A 22819-nucleotide genomic window follows, 5' to 3' on the forward strand; every position below is an offset into this window, starting at 1 on the left:
CTAGCCTCTCAATTATGTCCGGCAATCTCAGAAGAAAGTGAATGTTGGTGGCAAAGTCGACATGTAACATAATTGTTTGTAGACGTTGCTTCTTCACACTCTAGAAGCACTCCCGGAGTCCCGGTGACGTACATGGAGCGACAGCCGAGGTGCACCGGCAGGCCGGGCAAGGCGGCGTAGTTGGACGTGTCACCGAGAAGGATTCCGACGTTGATAAATATCCGGCCAAAGTATAATATCCAGAGACGTTAAAACTCCACCACAAGTCATATCGAGTCCTGTCCACGAAACCCGGCATGGACGTACGTGGAGCAACGACGACGGCACGCTGCGCGGGGGCGGCGGTGGAATCTTGCATTTTAGACCGGCGCGACGACGACGGCGAACTCCATGCCGATGCTGGTAACAAAGCGTGCAGCCACGAGGGCCTCGACCTGCGTGTTGGTATAGAGGAGTGTGTTTAGTTTAGGTTTTCGAAATTAACATCATCTTCCTTTCAAATAAAACATAAATTAACACCATCTTTACCATTCCAACACGGACCCACAAACCATTCATGATCCTCCGGATCGCATGGTTCGGACATGTTTTGCCATCCAGCGCGGTCATGTATCGATCCGCTCGGTGGTCCGGGCGTCGTTTTTCTCGCAAACTGGAAGGAGGGGGAGGGGGAGGGCTTTGCAAGCGTCCAAACTGCTGTCATGCACACATCTGGATACCCGGGCCCACTCAAACAGTCTTTCTCGACCGCATCATTTCTCGCCTGAAGAAGTCAGTGCCGCTTCAGTGCCACATTGATGAAAGAAATATGCCCTAGAGGCAATAATAAAGTTATTATTTATTTCCTTATATCATGATAAATGTTTATTATTCATGCTAGATTGTATTAACCGAAAACATAATACATGTGTGAATACATAGACAAACATAGTGTCACTAGTATGCCACTACTTGACTAGCTCGTTGATCAAAGATGGTTGAGTTTCCTAGCCATGGACATCAGTTGTCATTTGATTAACGGGATCACATCATTAGGAGAATGATGTGATTGACTTGACCCATTCCGTTAGCTTAGCACTTAATCGTTTAGTATGTTGCTATTGCTTTCTTCATGACTTAAACATGTTCCTATGAGTATGAGATTATGCAACTCCCGTTTACCGGAGGAACACTTTGTGTGCTACCAAACGTCACAACGTAACTGGGTGATTATAAAGGTGCTCTACAGGTGTCTCCGAAGGTACTTGTTGGGTTGGCGTATTTCGAGATTAGGATTTGTCACTCCGATTGTCGGAGAGGTATCTCTGGGGCCACTCGGTAATGCACATCACTATAAGCCTTGCAAGCATTGTAACTAATGAGTTAGTTACGAGATGATGTATTACGGAACGAGTAAAGAGACTTGCCGGTAACGAGATTGAACTAGGTATTGAGATACCGACGACCGAATCTCGGGCAAGTAACATACCGATGACAAAGGGAACAACGTATGTTGTTATGCGGTTTAACCGATAAAGATCTTCGTAGAATATGTAGGAGCCAATATGAGCATCCAGGTTCCGCTATTGGTTATTGACCGGAGACGTGTCTCGGTCATGTCTACATTGTTCTCGAACCCGCACACGCTTAAAGTTCGGTGCCGATCGGTATTATGAGTTTATGTGTTTTGATGTACCGAAGGTAGTTCGAAGTCCCGGATGAGATCGGGGACATGACGAGGAGTCTCGAAATGGTCGAGACGTAAAGATCAATATATTGGACGACTATATTCGGACATCGGAAAGGTTTCGAGTGATTCGGGTATTTTTCGGAGTACCGGAGACTTACGGGAATTCGCCGGGGAGTATATGGGCCTTATTGGGCTTTAGGGGAAAGAGAGAGGGGAGGCTGCGCGCCCCCCCAAGGCTTAGTCCGAATTGGACTAGGGGGAGGGGCGGCGCCCCCTCCTTCCTTCTCTTCTCTTTTCCCTTTCCTTCTCTCCTACTCCTACTACTTGGAAGGGCTCCTATTTCTACTAGGAAAGGGGGAATCCTACTCCCGGTGGGAGTAGGACTCCCTGTGACGCCCCCGATTTGACCGTACACTAATCATGCACGCAAATGTGTACGATCAGATCAGGGACTCACGGGAAGATATCGCAACACAACTCTACAACATAAATAAGTCATACAAGCATCATAATACAAGCCAGGGGCCTCGAGGGCTCGAATACAATTGCTCGATCATAGACGAGTCAGCGGAAGCAACAATATCTGAGTACAGACATAAGTTAAACAAGTTTGCCTTAAGAAGGCTAGCACAAAAGTAGCAACGATCGAAAAGGCAAGGCCTCCTGCCTGGGACCTCCTAACTACTCCTCGAAGCCGAACTCCATGTAGCATCATCGTCGGGATCTCTAGCTCCTGGACTCCAGCATCTGGTTGCGACAATCAGGTATAGAAAGGGGAAAAGAGGGAGAAAAGCAACCGTGAGTACTCATCCAAAGTACTCGCAAGCAAGGAGCTACACTACATATGCATGGGTATATGTGTAAAGGACCATATCAGTGGACTGAACTGCAGAATGCCAGAATAAGAGGGGGATAGCTAATCATGTCGAAGACTACGCTTCTGGCAGCCTCCATCTTGCAGCATGTAGAAGAGAGTAGATTGAAGTCCTCCAAGTAGCGTCGTATAGCATAATCCTACCCGGCGATCCCCTCCTCGTCGCCCTGTTAGAGAGCGACCACCGGGTTATATCTGGCACTTGGAAGGGTGTGTTTTATTAAGTATCCAGTTCTAGTTGTCATAAGGTCAAGGTACAACTCCGGGTCGTCCTTTTACCGAGGGACACGGCTATTTGAATAGATAAACTTCCCTGCAGGGGTGCACCACATAACCCAACACGCTCGATCCCATTTGGCCGGACACACTTTTCGGGGTCATGCCCTACCTCGTAAGATCAACGCGTCGCAGCCCCACCTAAGCACAACAGAGAGGTCAGCACGCCGGTCTAACCCTATGCGCGCAGGGGTCTGGGCCCATCGCCCTATGCACACCCGCACGTTGCGAACGCGGCCGCAAGCAGACCTAGCAACCCACACGATCACGGCGGTTACGTCAAAGCGGTCCAACACGGCGCACGCCACTCAGTTGCTGACGTCACGAAGGCTTCGGCTGATACCACGACGCCGGGATACCCATAACTACTCCCGCGTAGATGGTTATTGCGTATAGACCAAATGGCCAGACTCAGATCAAATACCAAGAACTCGTTAAGCGTGTTATGGATCCGCGAACGCCGACCAGGGCTAGGCCCACCTCTCACCTAGGCGGTCTCAACCTGCCCTGTCGCTCCGCCACAAGTAACAGTCGGGGGCCGTCAGGAACCCAGGCCCACCTCTACCGGGGTGGAGCCACCTGTCCTTTCAGCCCCCTCATCAGAACCACTTGCGGGTACTCCTCGAGCCGACCCGACTTTAGTCACCACATGTGTCATGTATATAATGTATATAGTATATACCCGAGATCACCGCCCAGGTGATCACGGCCCGATAGTATAGCACAGCAGACGGACAAGAATGTAGGGCCACTGATGGAAAACTAGCATCCTATACTAAGCAGTAGGATAGCAGGTAAGGGAAACGACTGTAGCAACAATGACAGGCTATGCAACAGAATAGGATTAATCGAAAGCAGTAACATGCTATACTACTCTAATGCAAGCAGTATAGAGAAGAATAGGCGATATCTGGTGATCAAGGGGGGGGGCCTTGCCTGGTTGCTCTGGCAAGTAGGAGGGGTCGTCAACTTCGTAGTCGAACTGGGCAGCAGCAATGTCGGTCTCGTAGTCTACCGGAGAGAAGAGGGGGAGGAAACAGTAAATATAATGCAAACATAAGCATGACGATGCGTGACATGACAATGAGCAGTGCTAGGGGGTGTCCTAACGCGACAGTAGGTGGTACCGGCGAAGGGGGGGAACATCCGGGAAAGTATTCCCGATGTTTTGCGTTTTCGGACAGATGGACCGAAGGGGGAAAGTTGCGAGTTCGATAGGTTAGGGAGGTGTGGTGGACGAACGGACTGCGTATCCGGATTCGTCTCATCGTTCTGAGCAACTTTCATGTTGAAAATAATTTAATCCGAGTTACGGGTTAAAAGATATGATTTTCTAAAGATTTTAATAATTTCTGGAATTTAATTAATTATTTAATTTTAATTCAAAAATGGATTTATGACATCAGCATGATGTCATGCTGACGTCAGCAGTCAACATTGACCGTTGACCTGGTCAACCTGACAGATGGGTCCCACCTGTCAGGGACTGTTTAGCTAATTAACAGTGATTAATTAGGTTAACTAGTTATTAGGTTAATTAAGTTTAATTAGTTTAACTTAACAGGATTAATTAAGTTAATTAATTATCTTAATTAATTATCTTTATTATTTATTTATTATTATTATTTTAATTATTTATTTTTATTAATTTAATTTATTATTTATTATTAATGTTTAAAGTTTTAAAACATTTTCTAAATTGTTTTAATTCAAAATTAAATGTTAAATTGCTACGGGTACACAGAGAGTGTACCTAGCTATTTGTATGTGAGGATGACAGTGGGTCCCAGTTGACTGCTCAGTCAGCAGTTGACTAGTCCCTGTTGACTGGTCAAAGTGGGCCACGGGGTCCCACCTACCATTGAATGGGCAAGTCCTAGTCAGTAGTTTGACTGGTCAAAGGGCCCAATGGGGCCCGAGTGTCATTGAGTGATTTGTTTAACAGACTTTTAAACAAAACCGATGAGATTAATTAGGACTGTGGGGTCCGATGTCAGTGGCTGTTAGGGATTTGGTTAGGGGGTTAATGAGTCCACGTCATCGTGGTTAACGCCGGCGAGGAGTTACAGTGCGCCGGCGACGGCAGCAACGCGGGAACCCGCCGGGGCTTGCGCTACGGGCGTCGGTTCGATGCGCGAAGGGGACCGATGGGTAGCTAGTGGTCGACCACGTCGACCGGTGGTCGCGGGGCGGCCGGACTTGGCCGGCGTCGACGGCGGAGTCGACATCCGCGGCGGCACGGGCGGCTACCGGAACAGACGCGGTGGGGCGAGGCGGGCAGTGGGCGGGTACGACGCGGGAAAGGGAGAAGGGACTGGAGGCCGGAGGTGGCCTCACCGGCGTTGGAGAGAAGCGGGGCGGCGAGGCTCGGGGGCGACCGTTGTGGAGGAGGATGGGGACGAGGCGTCGTCGCCGTGTCGGGGAGGCGGACGCAGTCCGGCGGGGAGGAGGACGGGGACGCGGCGACGGCGGGGCAGCGTCAGGCGAGGTCAGCTCCAGGCGGCGGCGGTCCGGTGATGGGGTCACGGGTGGTGGCTCGGGCCGGGGTTGTCGAGGCCGACGCTGGGAGGCGAGGCGGCGGAGGAGGTGGTCGAGGTCCGGCGAAGGGCAGCACCAGCGTCGGGGCGCGGGGAAGGGGGGTCGAAGCGGGCGTCGAGGCGATGGGGGCGTCCGGCGACGTGGGCGAGGCGGCGGCGTCGCGGTCGTTGCCCCGATCCAGATGGGATCGGGGAGTGGGGGAGCGAGGGAGTGGGGAGGTGGGGGTTGTCGGTGGGGGAGTGGGGTGGATAAGGGAGAGGAGTGGGGGCCGACCTGGGCCGGCCTGGTTGGCCCGATGGCCAGCTGGGCCGCGGTCCAGCAGGGGGGGGGGCTTCCTTTTCTTTTCTTTATTATTTTTTTTGTTTGCAAAAATGTTTAGCACCTAAATGGTATTTATAAAATATGGGAGCTAGCTTATAAGTTGCAGTGCATCAGATCCTTGCACCAGAAACTAGTTTGGGTGAAATACTAATTCATATTGAATTTAGATTAATTAAAAGGTTATTAAATGTTGTTGCTCGCCAAAGTTTGAGGTTGTTAGGGTCACTTAACTAATCCATTTAAGTTTAGTTACAATTTTATAATTGCTTCAGAATTATTTGTCATTTAATGAACATTTTAGTTTTCAATTTTGACAACTTTTATTTTCCACATTAAATTTAATTGAAGTTTGAGTTAGGAGTTTGAAAGGAAATGTGATTCCAATGTGATCAAGCCCTGCTTAGCAACATGATTAGCTTAATCACAGAGAGCTACTGTAGCATGATTCTCGGGGTGTTACAAATCTCCTCCACTAGAAGAAATCTCGTTCCGAGATTTAGGAGCGGGAGCAAGGGGGAAGGGATTTGGTTACGAAATTCTAATGGGTCTCCTCGGTGTTGGTTGCTCTTCTCGAAGAGGTCTATCCACTACGTTGATGTCTTCATTTCTCTGCTTCAGGTCGTTATGATAAAGTTGTCGTCCTTTCTTCGGGAACTACATCGTACTTACGACAGAGTAAGGGGGTATTCTGGAAGAACGGACTTCTGCAAGGTTTACTATCTGGTCAATATCATCGGGGAAGGCGGCGGAAAGTAACTCTCGAACTAAATCTTAAGAAAAGCCGAGAGCAAGTAAGAAAGTACCATGAGGAGTTTCAAACGGGTAGGCAATCGTTCGAAGCCTGAAACAAAGTGTGAAAGGGGTTCAAAGCAATCAGAATAAGTATTATGTCTGGTACCAGAATAGATCACTAGGCAGGTGGCCCGTGAATCACATACAAAGTCAAGCTCGAGGAATAACTTCGACAACAGGGTGTATAGGAGAGTCAGGTTTCGATCCTGTGGAACTGTGGGTTATGGGCCCACCATGTGGGTTAAAAGTAGGAAGGGCGTTGACATCTTGCACGATCATGATAGCAAGGCATGTCAGAGGGTAGCCTGTCAGTTATATGTCAGCAACATCGTCGGTACCAAGGGCGAGGGACGAAGAGAACCATTTTCCTGCTCGTTGAAACGAGGCGGACCATTAGGCAAAGTTCTCGTCCATCGGTGGTTACCGAAATGTCACCAACAATAATAACAGGGTCTTACTGACAGAGTTGTACACCGAGGTGTTTACATAAGCAGGAGAATATTACTGCTTAGGTCATATAGATCACCAGAAAGGTTAAACCAAACAATGGAAAGGAAAATATGATTATCAGATTAAACAGAAGAATGGAAAGGAAAATGTGTTTAAACACATATTTCAAGGTTATATCCTTCCCAAGGACAAGCTGAGCATGATATTCAGGATATAATGTAGAAAACTCTTTAGGTAGGGGAGAGAAATTTCATGACATTACCCATACAACGGTGTTTGGATAATTGAGCAGGAACATTTAGCATTGGGCTTCAAATGTTCCTGTTGAAAATCGGAGTACCATAGACATGCTTCGAGATAGCATTGACATGGTCAACAGGTGAAGATCAGACTTTGGAAACAAAAAGGATCCATCAGGAACAACTTATAGAATAAGTCTTACAATTTCCTCATGGAAGAATAGCTAACCTTGCTAAAAGGGAAAACTTATAACAATAGGTCCTCCCGCCAGGGGTGCTGGGTATCATCACCTTACCGGGTCATAAATAGGCCAATGTTATAACTCTTGGAAATATGTTCCAACCATCATATCTGACCGGGATTCAGATCTGATTGGTGTCAGGATAACTCAGACTCAGGATGCCTGAGAAGAAAGGTGCAACACAAATTGTCGAAACGACATAGGAGATTCTCGGGAGATGAACTATGGAAGCGAGTTCCGGACAAGGGTTCATCATTACCTCAAGGAGAGGTGAGGAGGTGACTGATTGACTCAGCGACAATCCATTGAGATTTCCAAAAGATGGATTTCCATCACTATGTGAACAAGGAGATAACATTAGCTAGATCGAATGACTTAATGATGTATGCTCGAGGAAAACATACACAGTTAAACATTGGTTGAAATGTGCACCCGAAAAATGTGCTAGGTAGCACAATCAATGTCCGAATGATGATTCATTAAGCCATAGACGTAGAATGAAACTATAGACCAATAACTTCAAAGCAATACGGTTGCTAGGAGTTTAAAATCTACACATCACAGACCATTTGTCGGTATTTCATTTAGAAACTACACGGGGACCAAGAAAGAATGGTGATGGTGAGAAGTATCACTGTACCAAGAATTCTTAAAAGGTGGAGTAATGTTCACGACATTCTTGACATCAAAAATGGTAATACTCCACGGTAGAACATAAAATAAGTTGGGTAGCAGGGGAAATCAAGATACATCACAAAATATGAACAAGTTCGTGTTGGGGGGGAAGGTAAGAATATTGTCGATGATAACATAATTCATCGAGGGGCAAGGATGGTATTTCTCATCCTGAATTTCGACACACAACTTGGAAGAAGTCAAATTGTTGACAATGATCACGACAAATTTGTCGAGAGGTTTTCAAGAAGATGTAATTGATCGATGATGACATCAAGTCAAAGGAATGGTGAAAGCGAGAGGTTATTGGAACCACGGGTAGCACACAAACTCGGGGTCAAGTTTGTTGTTCGAGGTGAAACGATATGACGAGGAAAATCGACGTAAGCTTAGCTCATCGTCGAAAGTGGTGCTCCGGGAATAAGGACCAGGTAGCACAGTTAAAATCATCAAGATAATGATATAGCCAAACAGGCTAGGAATGACGCGATCGGGTACAAACTCGTAAGTAAGGAGCATTACTAAAAGTTGTTGAACCGTAGTGTGGACTCGATTCAATTATCGGTGGTTTTGAGTGTTTAAAAAAAACTCAAAGCCCGTGAAAATTTGGAATCAATGAGAATGTAGCACTTGATGAAGAACTCATAAGAAGTTATGCAGTTCCATGATAATCTCGAGATACCAGGGGGTAATACTCGACGACAAACCAAAGTAGAGGTTGGATTGGGGTATTGCTCTTACAGAAGACAAGTGCTTAAACTTGTACGAGAAATGGTATTTAAAGGAGAGCATGGTCGGAATGACGTCCACGGATACCAGATGAACTTATTACAAGGGGACAATTATTTTAAGAGAAGCTTCCATGATAAGGTATACATCGTGTCCATGGGCATGAACACAAAGTTCAAGGTCGACTCCCACTTCTTCAATGCATAACATTTCATTCACTTCTCGCGTTTGATGAAGTTGCAGTGTGGAAAAATTTTATCTGGCAAAATACCAGAAGAGTATGACTCATGAAAACTTTCGAGTTCACACGTATTATGAAAGGCATAGGTTCAACCCATCAAGGCATCTTAGGAACATATACCACAAACTTCGGAGTAAATATTACAAGCTCGAAAGAAGAGCATTGTTCAAAATCAGATGATACAATTTACCAAAGGCATTATATACCCATGGAAAGGCTCACAAGGTTATTCAATAGGAAGGACACTGTCGGATAAAATCCAACAAAGGAACCGATGGTCCACAAGGGATCTGATGTGGGCATCGGTACTCAACCAGAGGAAGAAGAATGCCAGGAGATCTGATTATAGAAATAACCGACTAACTCAAAGTTCAAATGCAAAAGAATTATGATTTCCAACTCAGGGGGGTCAGAAGCAACGCTCTGATCATGGATGGATAAGTTGAGTAGGCTTAGGGGTACAATCGATGGCAATTTGATAGGTCGAGATCCAGCTCACGTTTAAAATGACATCTGATCCGGAAGAATGAATTCTAGGATATGATTGAGGATTGCGAGCATTCGCAACAAATTGAATCAACGGACTCAAAATGATAATGACAAGAGATGCCAATAAGATTACGAGAATTTTGGGACTAACCATAATGTAAGCAAACAAGAATTTCAAGAGCAATAGGCTCCTGAGGATTTTCGGAAGATCGAATAGTATTTTGAAGACTATTGTGGAATACTTGAAACAACTGGGGATGACCGGATACTCGGTAAGTGCGAGAATTATCCGTAGGGGTATTCAGGTGACAAAGAACAGCAAGGCAGTAAGCTCAAAGGATTCTCGGAACAACAGAGAGAATTTCGGGGTATCTTGTAATAACAAGATCAACTGGGAAACATTGTATGAATGGCGAGTATACGTGGTTATTCATAGGAGTTTATCGATAAAAGGGAATTGCAAACGCAATGAACACAAGTTCTTGGGTTATTAGCGGAGAGTATCTTCAGGGTCTTCACGTGCAGCAGACGATCATCAGTAATAAGGGGCTCTCCGGGTGAAAGTGATAACGAGATCCTAATGTTAGATTTAGTAAAATTCACTTAACCCGAATAGAAGAGAGATCAGAGTCCCAGAGTATAGACAAGGAGTAAAAGATCCTAATACCACCCAATGGCGACGTGGGCCCGTAAGCCACACAGCCATGTTAGTAAAACAGTTTTCACTGACTAGACTCAACTTCGGCCAAGGAGTTGGAAAGGGGGATTCCTACAGGCAGTTGGCTCTGATACCAACTTGTGACGCCCCCGATTTGACCGTACACTAATCATGCACGCAAATGTGTACGATCAGATCAGGGACTCACGGGAAGATATCGCAACACAACTCTACAACATAAATAAGTCATACAAGCATCATAATACAAGCCAAGGGCCTCGAGGGCTCGAATACAATTGCTCGATCATAGACGAGTCAGCGGAAGCAACAATATCTGAGTACAGACATAAGTTAAACAAGTTTGCCTTAAGAAGGCTAGCACAAAAGTAGCAACGATCGAAAAGGCAAGGCATCCTGCCTGGGACCTCCTAACTACTCCTCGAAGCCGAACTCCATGTAGCATCATCCTCGGGATCTCTAGCTCCTGGACTCCAGCATCTGGTTGCGACAATCAGGTATAGAAAGGGGAAAAGAGGGAGAAAAGCAACCATGAGTACTCATCCAAAGTACTCGCAAGCAAGGAGCTACACTACATATGCATGGGTATATGTGTAAAGGACCATATCAGTGGACTGAACTGCAGAATGCCAGAATAAGAGGGGGATAGCTAATCATGTCGAAGACTACACTTCTGGCAGCCTCCATCTTGCAGCATGTAGAAGAGAGTAGATTGAAGTCCTCCAAGTAGCGTCGTATAGCATAATCCTACCCGGCGATCCCCTCCTCGTCGCCCTGTTAGAGAGCGAGTACCGGGTTATATCTGGCACTTGGAAGGGTGTGTTTTATTAAGTATCCAGTTCTAGTTGTCATAAGGTCAAGGTACAACTCCGGGTCGTCCTTTTACCGAGGGACACGGCTATTCGAATAGATAAACTTCCCTGCAGGGGTGCACCACATAACCCAACACGCTCGATCCCATTTGGCCGGACACACTTTTCTGGGTCATGCCCGGCCTCGTAAGATCAACGCGTCGCAGCCCCACCTAAGCACAACAAAGAGGTCAGCACGCCGGTCTAACCCTATGCGCGCAGGGGTCTGGGCCCATCGCCCTATGCACACCTGCACGTTGCGAACGCGGCCACGAGCAGACCTAGCAACCCACACGATCACGGCGGTTACGTCAAAGCGGTCCAACACGACGAGCGCCACTCAGTTGCTGACGTCACGAAGGCTTCGGCGATACCACGACGCCGGGATACCCATAACTACTCCCGCGTAGATGGTTAGTGCGTATAGACCAAATGGCCAGACTCAGATCAAATACCAAGAACTCGTTAAGCGTGTTATGGATCCGCGAACGCCGACCAGGGCCAGGCCCACCTCTCACCTAGGCGGTCTCAACCTGCCCTGTCGCTCCGCCACAAGTAACAGTCGGGGGCCGTCAGGAACCCAGGCCCACCTCTACCTGGGTGGAGCCACCTGTCCTTTCAGCCCCCTCATCAGAACCACTTGCGGGTACTCCTCGAGCCGACCCGACTTTAGTCACCACATGTGTCATGTATATAATGTATATAGTATATACCCGAGATCGCCCAGGTGATCACGGCCCGATAGTATAGCACAGCAGACGGACAAGAATGTAGGGCCACTGATGGAAAACTAGCATCCTATACTAAGCAGTAGGATAGCAGGTAAGGGAAACGACTGTAGCAACAATGACAGGCTATGCAACAGAATAGGATTAATCGAAAGCAGTAACATGCTACACTACTCTAATGCAAGCAGTATAGAGAAGAATAGGCGATATCTGGTGATCAAGGGGGGGGGCTTGCCTGGCTGCTCTGGCAAGTAGGAGGGGTCGTCAACTCCGTAGTCGAACTGAGCAGCAGCAGTGTCGGTCTCGTAGTCTACCGGAGAGAAGAGGGGGAGGAAACAGTAAATATAATGCAAACATAAGCATGACGATGCGTGACATGACAATGAGCAGTGCTAGGGGGTGTCCTAACGCGACAGTAGGTGGTACCGGCGAAGGGGGGGAACATCCGGGAAAGTATTCCCGATGTTTTGCGTTTTTGGACAGATGGGCCGGAGGGGAAAGTTGCGAGTTCGATAGGTTAGGGAGGTGTGGTGGACGAACGGACTGCGTATCCGGATTCGTCTCGTCGTTCTGAGCAACTTTCATGTTGAAAATAATTTAATCCGAGTTACTGGTTAAAAGATATGATTTTCTAAAGATTTTAATAATTTCTGGATTTTAATTAATTATTTAATTTTAATTCAAAAATGGATTTATGACATCAGCATGATGTCATGCTGACGTCAGCAGTCAACATTGACCGTTGACCTGGTCAACCTGACAGATGGGTCCCACCTGTCAGGGACTGTTTAGCTAATTAACAGTGATTAATTAGGTTAACTAGTTATTAGGTTAATTAAGTTTAATTAGTTTAACTTAACAGGATTAATTATCTTTATTATTTATTTATTATTTTAATTATTTATTTTTATTAATTTAATTTATTATTTTTATTATTTATTATTAATATTTAAAGTTTTAAAACATTTTCTAAATTGTTTTAATTCAAAATTAAATGTTAAATTGCTACGGGTACACAGAGAGTGTACCCAGCTATTTGTATGTGAGGATGACAGTGGGTCCCAGTTAACTGCTCAGTCAGCAGTTGACTGGTCCCTGTTGACTGGTCAAAGTGGGCCACGGGGTCCCACCTACCATTGACTGGGCTAGTCCTAGTCAGTAGTTTGACTGGTCAAAGGGCCTAGTGGGGCCCGAGTGTCATTGAGTGATTTGTTTAACAGACTTTTAAACAAAACCGATGAGATTAATTAGGACTGTGGGGTCCGATGTCAGTGGCTGTTAGGGATTTGGTTAGGGGGTTAATGACGTCCACGTCATCGTGGTTAACGCCCGCGAGGAGTTACAGTGCGCCGGCGACGGCAGCAACGCGGGAACCCGCCGGGGCTTGCGCTACGGGCGTCGGTTCGATGCGCGAAGGGGACCGATGGGTAGCTAGTGGTCGACCACGTCGACCGGTGGTCGCGGGGCGGCCGGACTTGGCCGGCGTCGACGGCGGAGTCGACATCCGCGGCGGCACGGGCGGCTACCGAAACAGGCGCGGTGGGGCGATGCGAGGCGGGCAGCGGGCGGGTACGGCGCGGGGAAGGGAGAAGGGACTGGAGGCCGGAGGTGGCCTCACCGGCGTTGGAGAGAAGCGGGGCGGCGAGGCTCGGGGGCGACCGTTGTGGAGGAGGATGGGGACGAGGCGTCGTCGCCGTGTCGGGGAGGCGGACGCAGTCCGGCGGGGAGGAGGACGGGGACGCGGCGACGGCGGGGCAGCGTCAGGCGAGGTCAGCTCCGGGCAGCGGCGGTCCGGTGATGGGGTCATGGGTGGTGGCTCGGGCCGGGGTTGTCGAGGCCGACACGGGGAGGCGAGGTGGCGGAGGAGGTGGTCGAGGTCCGGCGAAGGGCAGCACCAGCGTCGGGGCGCGGGGAAGGGGGTCCACGCGGGCGTCGAGGCGATGGGGGCGTCCGGCGACGTGGGCGAGGCGGCGGCGTCGCGGTCGTTGCCCCGATCCAGATGGGATCGGGGAGTGGGGCAGCGAGGGAGTGGGGAGGTGGGGGTTGTCGGTGGGGGAGTGGGGTGGATAAGGGAGAGGAGTGGGGGCCGACCTGGGCCGGCCTGGTTGGCCCGATGGCCAGCGGGGCCGCGGTCCAGCAGGGGGGGCTTCCTTTTCTTTTCTTTTCTTTTCTTTATTATTTTTTTTGTTTGCAAAAATGTTTAGCACCTAAATGGTATTTATAAAATATGGGAGCTAGCTTATAAGTTGCAGTGCATCAGATCCTTGCACCAAAAACTAGTTTGGGTGAAATACTAATTCATATTGAATTTAGATTAATTAAAAGGTTATTAAATGTTGTTGCTCGCCAAAGTTTGAGGTTGTTAGGGTCACTTAACTAATCCATTTAAGTTTAGTTACAATTTTATAATTGCTTCAGAATTATTTGTCATTTAATGAACATTTTAGTTTTCAATTTTGATAACTTTTATTTTCCACTTTAAATTTAATTGAAGTTTGAGTTAGGAGTTTGAAAGGAAATGTGATTCCAATGTGATCAAGCCCTGCTTAGCAACATGATTAGCTTAATCACAGAGAGCTACTGTAGCATGATTCTCGGGGTGTTACACTCCCCTAGGGCGCGCCATAGAGAGGGCCGGCCCTTCCCCTCCTCCACTCCTTTATATACGGGGGAGGGGGCACCCCATAGACACAACAATTGATCTCTTGATCTCTTAGCCGTGTGCGGTGCCCCCCTCCACCATAATCCACCTCGATCATATCGTAGCGGTGCTTAGGCGAAGCCCTACGTCGGTAGCATCGTCATCACGCCGTCGTGCTGACGGAACTCTCCCTCGAAGCTCTGCTGGATCGGAGTTCATGGGACGTCATCGAGCTGAACCTGTGCTGAAGTCGGAGGTGCAGTGCATTCGGTACTTGGATCGCGGTCGGATCGTGAAGACGTACGACTACATCAACCGCGTTGTGCTAACGCTTCCGCTTTCGGTCTACAAGGGTACGTGGACACACTCTCCCCTCTCGTTGCTATGCATCACCATGATCTTGTGTGCGCATAGGAATTTTTTTGAAATTACTACGTTCCCCAACAGTGGCATCCGAGCCAGGTTTATGCGTAGATGTTATATGCACGAGTAGAACACAAGTGAGTTGTGGGCGATACAAGTCATACTGCTTACCAGCATGTCATACTTTGGTTCGGCGGTATTGTTGGATGAAGCGGCCCGGACAGACATTACGTGTACGCTTACGCGAGACTGGTTCTACTGACGTGCTTTGCACACAGATGGCTGGCGGGTGTCTGTTTCTCCAACTTTAGTTGAACCGAGTGTGGCTACGCCCGGTCCTTGTGAAGGTTAAAACAGCACTAACTTGACGAACTATCGTTGTGGTTTTGATGCGTAGGTAAGAACGGTTCTTGCTCAGCCCGTAGCAGCCACATAGAACTTGCAACAACAAAGTAGAGGACGTCTAACTCGTTTTTGCAGGGCATGTTGTGATGTGATATGGTCAAGGCATGATGCTATATTTTATTGTATGAGATGATCATGTTTTGTAACCGAGTTATCGGCAACTGGCAGAAGCCGTATGGTTGTCGCTTTATTGTATGCAATGCAATCGCCCTGTAATTGCTTTACTTTATCACTAAGCAGTAGCGATAGTCGTAGAAGCAATATTTGGCGAGACGACAACGATGCTACGATGGAGATCAAGGTGTCGCGCCGATGACGATGGTGATCATGACGGTGCTTCGGAGATGGAGATCACAAGCACAAGATGATGATGGCCATATCATATCACTTATATTGATTGCATGTGATGTTTATCTTTTATGCATCTTATTTTGCTTTGATTGACGGTAGCATTATAAGATGATCTCTCACTAAATTTCAAGATAAAAGTGTTCTCCCTGAGTATGCACCGTTGCCAAAGTTCGTCATGCCGAGACACCACGTGATGATCGGGTGTGATAAGCTCTACGTTCATCTACAACGCGTGCAAGCTAGTTTTGCACACGCAGAATACTCGGGTTAAACTTGACGAGCCTAGCATATGCAGATATGGCCTCGGAGCACTTGAGACCGAAAGGTCGAGCGTGAATCATATAGAAGATATGATCAACATAGTGATGTTCACCATTGAAAACTAATCCATCTCACGTGATGATCGGACATGGTTTAGTTGATTTGGATCACGTGATCACTTAGATGATTAGAGGGATGTCTATCTAAGTGGAAGTTCTTAAGTAATATGATTAATTGAACTTTAATTTATCATGAACTTAGTCCTGGTAGTATTAGCATATCTATGTTGTAGATCAATTGCTCGCGTTTAGCTCCCCAGTTTTTTTTATATGTTCCTAGAGAAAACTAAGTTGAAAGATGTTAGTAGCAATGATATGGATTGGATCCGTGATCTAAGGATTATCCTCATTGCTGCACAGAAGAATTATGTCCTTGATGCACCACTAGGTGACAGACCGATTGCAGGAGCAACTGCAGACGTTATGAACGTTTGGCAAGCTCGATATGATGACTACTTGATAGTTTAGTGCACCATGCTTTACGGCTTAGAATCGGGGCTTCAAAGACGTTTTTTGAAACACCACGGAGCATATGAGATGTTCCAAAAGTTGAAATTAGTATTTCATACTCATACCCGTGTCGAGAGGTATGAGACCTCTGACAATACTTTGCCTACAAGATGGAGGAGAATTGCTCAGCTAGTGAGCATGTACTCAGAATGTCTGAGTACTACAATCACTTGAATCAAGTGGGAGTTAATCTTCCAGATAAGATAGTGATTGACAGAGTTCTCTAGTCACTATCACCAAGTTACTAGAACTTTGTGATGAACTATAATATGCAAGGGATAACGGAAACGATTCTCAAGCTCTTCGTGATGCTGAAATCGACGAAGGTAGAATTCAAGAAAAACATCAAGTGTTGATGGTTGACAAGACCACTAGTTTCAAGAAAAGGGCAAAGCAAAGAAGGGGAACTTCAAGAAGAACGGCAAGCGAGTTGCTGCTCAAGTGAAAAAGCCCAAGTCTGGACCTAAGCCTGAGACTAAGTGCTTCTACTGCAAAGGGACTGGTCAGTAGAAGTGGAACTGCCCTAGATACTTGGCGGATAAGAAGGATGGCATAGTGAACAAAGGTATATTTGATATACATGTTATTGATGTGTACTTTACTAGTGTTTATAGCAACCCCTTAGTATTTGATACTAGTCCAGTTGCTAAGATTGGTAACTCGAAACGGGAGTTGTAGAATGAACAGAGACTAGTTAAGGGTGAAGTGACGATGTGTGTCGGAAGTAGTTCCAAGATTGATATGATCATCATCGCACACTCCCTATACTTTTGGGATTAGTGTTGAACCTAAATAAGTGTCATTTGGTGTTTGCGTTGAACATGAATATGATTTGATCATGTTTATTGCAATACGGTTATTCATTTAAGTTAGAGAATAATTGTTGTTCTGTTTACATGAATAAAACCTTCTATGGTCATACACCCAATGAAAATGGTTTGTTGGATCTCGATCGTAGTGATACACATATTCATAATATTGAAGCCAAAAGATGCAAAGTTAATAATGATAGTGCAACTTATTTGTGGCACTGCCGTTTTAGGTCATATTGGTGTAAAGCGCATGAAGAAAATCCATGCTGATGGGCTTTTGGAATCACTTGATTATGAATCAGTTGATGCTTGCGAACCATGCCTCATGGGCAAGATGACTAAGACTCCGTTCTCCGGAAGAATGGAGCGAGCTACTAACTTATTGGAAATAATGCATACCGATGTATGCGGTCCGATGAGTGTTGAGGCTCGCGGTGGGTATCGTTATTTCCTGACCTTCACAGATGATTTGAGAAGATATGGGTATATCTACTTAATGAAACTGAAACAGTTGAAAATAAAAGTGTGCGGTGCCCCCCTCCACTCCTTTATATACGGGGGAGGGGGCACCCCATAGACACAACAATTGATCTCTTGATCTCTTAGCCGTGTGCGGTGCCCCCCTCCACCATAATCCACCTCGATCATATCGTAGCGGTGCTTAGGCGAAGCCCTGCGTCGGTAGCATCATCATCACCGTCATCACGCCGTCGTGCTGACGGAACTCTCCCTCGAAGCTCTGCTGGATCGGAGTTCGTGGGACGTCATCGAGCTGAACGTGTGCTGAACTCGGAGGTGCCGTGCGTTCGGTACTTGGATCGGTCGGATCGTGAAGACGTACGACTACATGGGTACGTGGACACACTCTCCCCTCTCGTTGCTATGCATCATCATGATCCTGTGTGCGCGTAGGATTTTTTTTGAAATTACTACGTTCCCCAACAATTTATGCCGGCCCAGAGCGGATGTGACCTCTCACGTCACTCCGGTATTGAAGTGCCGCCCGTGCCACCTTTCACAATGCATGCAACTGCTCCGCGTTCAAGTGTCATCCTGCCCTTTTGCCTACCTACGTTAAACATGTGCGGATGTCGAGAACTTGCTCCAACACCACACGTCTGTCCATCTGCCGCCCACCATTAACTATCTTGTCGGTTACCTGCCATCCGGCCGCTATAAAAACTTCAAGCCTAACCATAGCTGCATCCAACCTCCTGTGCTCATTTCTCCTCTCTGCACCACACTCGCCATGGCCTCCTCGAGCTCCAAAGCCGTCTGGGACAGCCTCTCATCCAAGCAGAAGTAGAAGATCGCCGTCATTGCAGCCGGCTGGCAGTCTAGCAGGGAGACGAAGGCCAACGTTGCGGACACCCCAATAGAAGAGGTGGCTAACGACGGGCCAACACCCTCGTCCTCGCTAACCAATGCTGCCCTCCATGGGCGAGACCCGTGCTCACTCCATTGAGATGATGTTGGAAGAGGGGTGGGCCATGTTCCGGCAGGCGAAAGCTGGCTAGGAGTACAACTTCGCCTCCTCAACGAGCACCAGCTCACGGGGGAGCAACTCACCGCCGGCACGGCCATGTGGACGTCGCCGAGCAGGAGGTGTTGCTCGACTCCTATCGCTCCGCCTGCGACATCCACCACGAGACCGCTAGCGGTACCGCCTCCATCATGATGAGTTAGAAGCCGTCTTCAAGGAGATCGAGAGGCGGCAGATGAAGTGTACAACATGAAGCGGAGCTTCAGTTCCTGGGGCTCATGGCCTGACGGACATGGGGAACGGGCGCCGACGATCGTTTAGACTAGGTTTAGAGTACGGTTTAGTTGAAAATGTCAAAATATAATGAATTTGCTTCGGTTTAGATGAAAAGCATATGGTTTTATGTAAAAATATCCACGTACGTATAAATGAACATGTTCGGTTTGTTTAAATATGCATCAAATTTGTCCACCTTCGTTAAATTTATTCTGAAATATAACCGGACATATGCGAATAGCTTTGGATGGCCGGTTCCCGCATCAGTGTCCATAGACTGGCCCCTGATCCGCGAACCGATACGGTGTCAAGTTTGAGGATCCGCCTTGGAGATGCCCTTAGTCTCTCAATTATGTCCCACAATCCGAGCAGAAAGTGCTGCTAGCAGTAGACAAGCCAACATGCGAGGCAGTGGCCCAAGATATTTTAATTTCGAATTTTCTTCGCCACGTTGTAGAAATATTTTTCACCTTTGCTATGAACTAGTTACCTGAATTTTGAATTCACATCAGTCGAGTCGTATAGCGCAACCTCGAGGCAGAGACGGTGGCGCCCCGGCGACTGCAGTCGAGGCCTCAATAGGAACAGCCAGAGCCCGTGACAACGCGTCATCAATGTCGCCAATGGAAGGGGGTCAGAGGCTTAGCTGTTCATGTGCGGGGTTGGGCTTTTGGCTCGAAGAACACGAGGTTGGAGGCTTTAGAGGGACGGCAGCGGGCGGCGGCGAGGAGAGGGGAGGGGAGGGCGGGGCGGGTGGCGGCCGCCCTACCGACGGTCTATCGGTGGGAGGTGTCGGATGAGGAAGGCAGAGGAAAAGAAAAGGGAGAAGAAGGCCAGCCGTTGGACCCCGAAAATTCCAATGACGCTGGGCTTTTTTTTCTCGGGGTCCTGACATATTGTCTGCCCCAATATTTTTAGCTCTGAAGTAGTATACAATGAAGTGAATTGACATGTCTGTCATTTGGCAAAGAGGGCCTCCATATCCTCCAAGCTCCGGCCCCTCGTCTCCGGCAGCCGCACGTGCACGAACACGCACGCCGTGGCCGCCACGCCGGCGTAAAGGAAGAAGCACCCAGGCATCGATATCCATCCGGCGAGCGATATGAAGGACATGCTCACCGCCCCGCACGTCAGCCGGTTGACCGCCATGCCGAGGCCCGCGCCCTTCGCGCGCAGCCGCAGCGGCATGATCTCCGCGGCGTACGTGGACGCGAGCGGCCCGAACCCGAGCGAGAACGCGGCCACGAACGCCATCACGGACGCCACGCACGCGGCCGCGGTCGCCGACGATGTCTCGCGGACGCACAGCGTGAGCGCCAGAGCGGTGAAGGACACTGCGACGCCGCCGGCGCTGGCCAGCAGGAGCGGGCGCCGGCCGACGCGGTCGACCAGGAGCATGGCCACGAAGATGAAGCACGTCTTGACGACCCCGACGGCCACGGTGGCGCCCAGTACGGAGCTATTCGTCGACATGCCGGCCTTCTTAAACACCAGCGGGCTGTACAGAATGACGGCGTCGATGCCGGACGCCTCCTGGAAGAAGTGCAACCCGACAACGCATATGAGGATTCGCCTGACTGTCGCCGACGGCCGGACGATCATCTCCTGCCACACAGAGCCAGCAGGCTGCGGCGCATCAAGGGCCCGGTTGATGTCCTCTAGGCGGAGGTCGGCCTCCTCGGCGGTGTCGGAGGTGCGCAAGAGCACCGCGCGCGCGTCGGCATGGCGTCCGCGCATGGCGAGCCATCGAGGCGACTCCGGCATGGCGAGCACCCCGACGGCTAGGAGCACGGGCGGGAGCACCCCGATGGCATACATGATGCGCCAGGCGAGGTGCACCGGCAGGCCTGCCAAGGCGTAGTTGGACGTGTAGCCGAGAAGGATGCCGACGTTGGTAAAAATCTGGCCAAAGCATAATACCAAGAAGAACAGATTAAGCTCCTTCATCACCAGTCAAATCGAATCCTGTTCCTGTCCACGAAACGCCGGGCATACGTACGTCGAGCAGCGAGGAGAGCATGCCGCGCGTGGACGGCGGCGAGATCTCGGCGTTGTAGACCGGCGCGACGACGAGGGCGAGCCCCATGCCGATGCTGGTGACGAAGCGTGCAGCCATGAGCGCCGCGTAGCTTCCGCCGAGGGACATGGCGAGCGCGCCGGCCATGAAGAAGGCGTTGGCGACCACGAGCGTGGCGCGGCGGCCCAGGAGGTCGGCCGTCCAGCCGGAGAAGAGGATGGACGCGAGCATGAAGACGTTCATGGACCCCGCGAGGACCTCGACCTGCGTGTCGGTGAGGCCCAGGTCCTCGCGGATGAAGAGCTCCGCGCCGCTCATCAAGGCGAGATCTGCAGTGCAGCGGACGTAGACGATCACGCGCCAGAGCATTGGTCACGTACAAATGCGAGCCATGGACGATGGCGATGATATACGTACTGTAGCCTGTAAGGATGGTGGTCATGGAGGCGAGCGTGACGCAGGCGAAGGCGTACATGTTCCGCCGTCGTGGCTTCTCGAGCACGGCGAGCAGCTTCGTGGTGGTGGCTTCGGCGGCTGCATCATGCGTCATGGCGCCGCCCTGTTTCCTCGCCGGCCGCAGGTTTGGCCACACCTCCTTTTTCCTTAAAGAGATCTGCAACTTGGTGCACTTGCAGAAGACGACGAGCAAGCTAGCCGGTGAGATCTGCCACCCCACAGGTTTCAGTGTGGCTAGTTTTTATTTGTCTGTTAGCTCGTGGAAATGACAGGTGATTGTCACCTAATTAACACGAGGCAGACCTGCTCAGATCTTGGTTCTCGACAGAAATAAATCACCCTTTGGATTGCCGGATGTCCTTTGTACACGGTCTGATGATATGTGCTCCCATCATTACCTTCTGGCTACAACTATTTATGCGAGCCACTGGTCTACTTGTTCCTCTGTTCAAGCTCTGGTCATACTGTGTCGTGCTCTGCTCTGGCCATTCATACGATGATATAGTGCTTGTCATTGTGATCATCTTTCTTGTCGATAAAATGTGTCAATATATCTGTGTTTGCCAGATTCTGTAGCTACTATGTTGAGCTGCCTATGCGTGATGTTATAGGATTCCATTCTGCCTATATGAATATGCTAGAGTTATGACATGTACTACATTGTTTTTGTCATTATGCTAGCTGTGATTAGTTAAGACTCAAGAGAGCTACAAATATCTTCGCCTTTACATTGTTTTTGTCATTATGTTTTTCTCAACTATCTTTGGATAACTATGATTGATTAGTATGTGCTTGAGCATGTACAGCCGTGTTTTCATTGCATATAATTTCGCAATGGCGCAGATTACATATAACTATTTCATGCTAAATCTAGGCATTTTCTTTGAATGGATTGATTGATGAGCTTGCTTTACCAGATTTGCAAGTAATTTTTTACATTTGACTTGTCTAAATTCTAGGATTATTGGTGTGTTAACTTGTTGTTGACTTGATAAATGATGAGGTTTCTTTAGGTAGATAGTTAGTTTATGTATGATCTAGACAGTGTAACTGTTTTCCTAATATGTGTTAAGGAGCAACCATACTATCACATTTTGCCGTGTTAGATTCTACATTTTGTTAGTTGTGATTATTTTTATAATTCTACATGCAGAAATGCTTAAAAGTATGCCATGTTAGATGGATTTACTACTCCTGCTTGTATGAACTATATTTAATTATATATCTTTACAAAATGAATAATTCTAGCTCATATGTAGTTTCCTGGGAATTTTTTTGTAGTCCTATTTTGTTTCATCATGTTCTTATTTTCAGAAAATGCAGCTGTTGAGGTCATTTAACCTTCTAGAGCTTTGGTCTCCACAAACGTGACAGTGGCGGACACCTCTTCCTCAG

The 22819-nt window shown here is 48.3% G+C and overlaps 1 protein-coding gene across 1 annotated transcript; it reads right to left on the reverse strand.

Annotated features, from left to right (window-relative positions):
• Positions 1 to 19862: 19862 nt before the first annotated feature.
• On the reverse strand, positions 19863 to 21664 carry LOC109765527 (polyol transporter 5). Its single transcript, XM_020324308.4, has 3 exons — positions 21386 to 21664; positions 20951 to 21297; positions 19863 to 20853 (listed from the first exon to the last, which is right to left on the reverse strand). The coding sequence occupies exons 1-3, from the start codon at positions 21516 to 21518 to the stop codon at positions 19909 to 19911; spliced, it is 1425 nt and encodes a 474-aa protein (XP_020179897.1). The 5' UTR covers positions 21519 to 21664; the 3' UTR covers positions 19863 to 19908.
• Between the last annotated feature and the right edge of the window lie 1155 nt (positions 21665 to 22819).

This window comes from Aegilops tauschii, chromosome 7 (assembly GCF_002575655.3).
Source record: "Aegilops tauschii subsp. strangulata cultivar AL8/78 chromosome 7, Aet v6.0, whole genome shotgun sequence".
Taxonomy (NCBI): Eukaryota; Viridiplantae; Streptophyta; class Magnoliopsida; order Poales; family Poaceae; genus Aegilops; species Aegilops tauschii.

What these genes read in the sequence shown, in the direction of transcription:
- LOC109765527 (XM_020324308.4), bottom strand. Translation starts at nt 21,518, where the DNA reads ATGACGCATGATGCAGCCGCCGAAGCCACCACCACGAAGCTGCTCGCC. An exon ending in CACCATCCTTACAGGCTACA is followed by an intron (nt 21,298 to 21,385) that starts GTACGTATATCA and finishes GCTGCACTGCAG; the next exon opens with ATCTCGCCTTGATGAGCGGC. An exon ending in TGCTCTCCTCGCTGCTCGAC is followed by an intron (nt 20,854 to 20,950) that starts GTACGTATGCCC and finishes TGCTTTGGCCAG; the next exon opens with ATTTTTACCAACGTCGGCAT.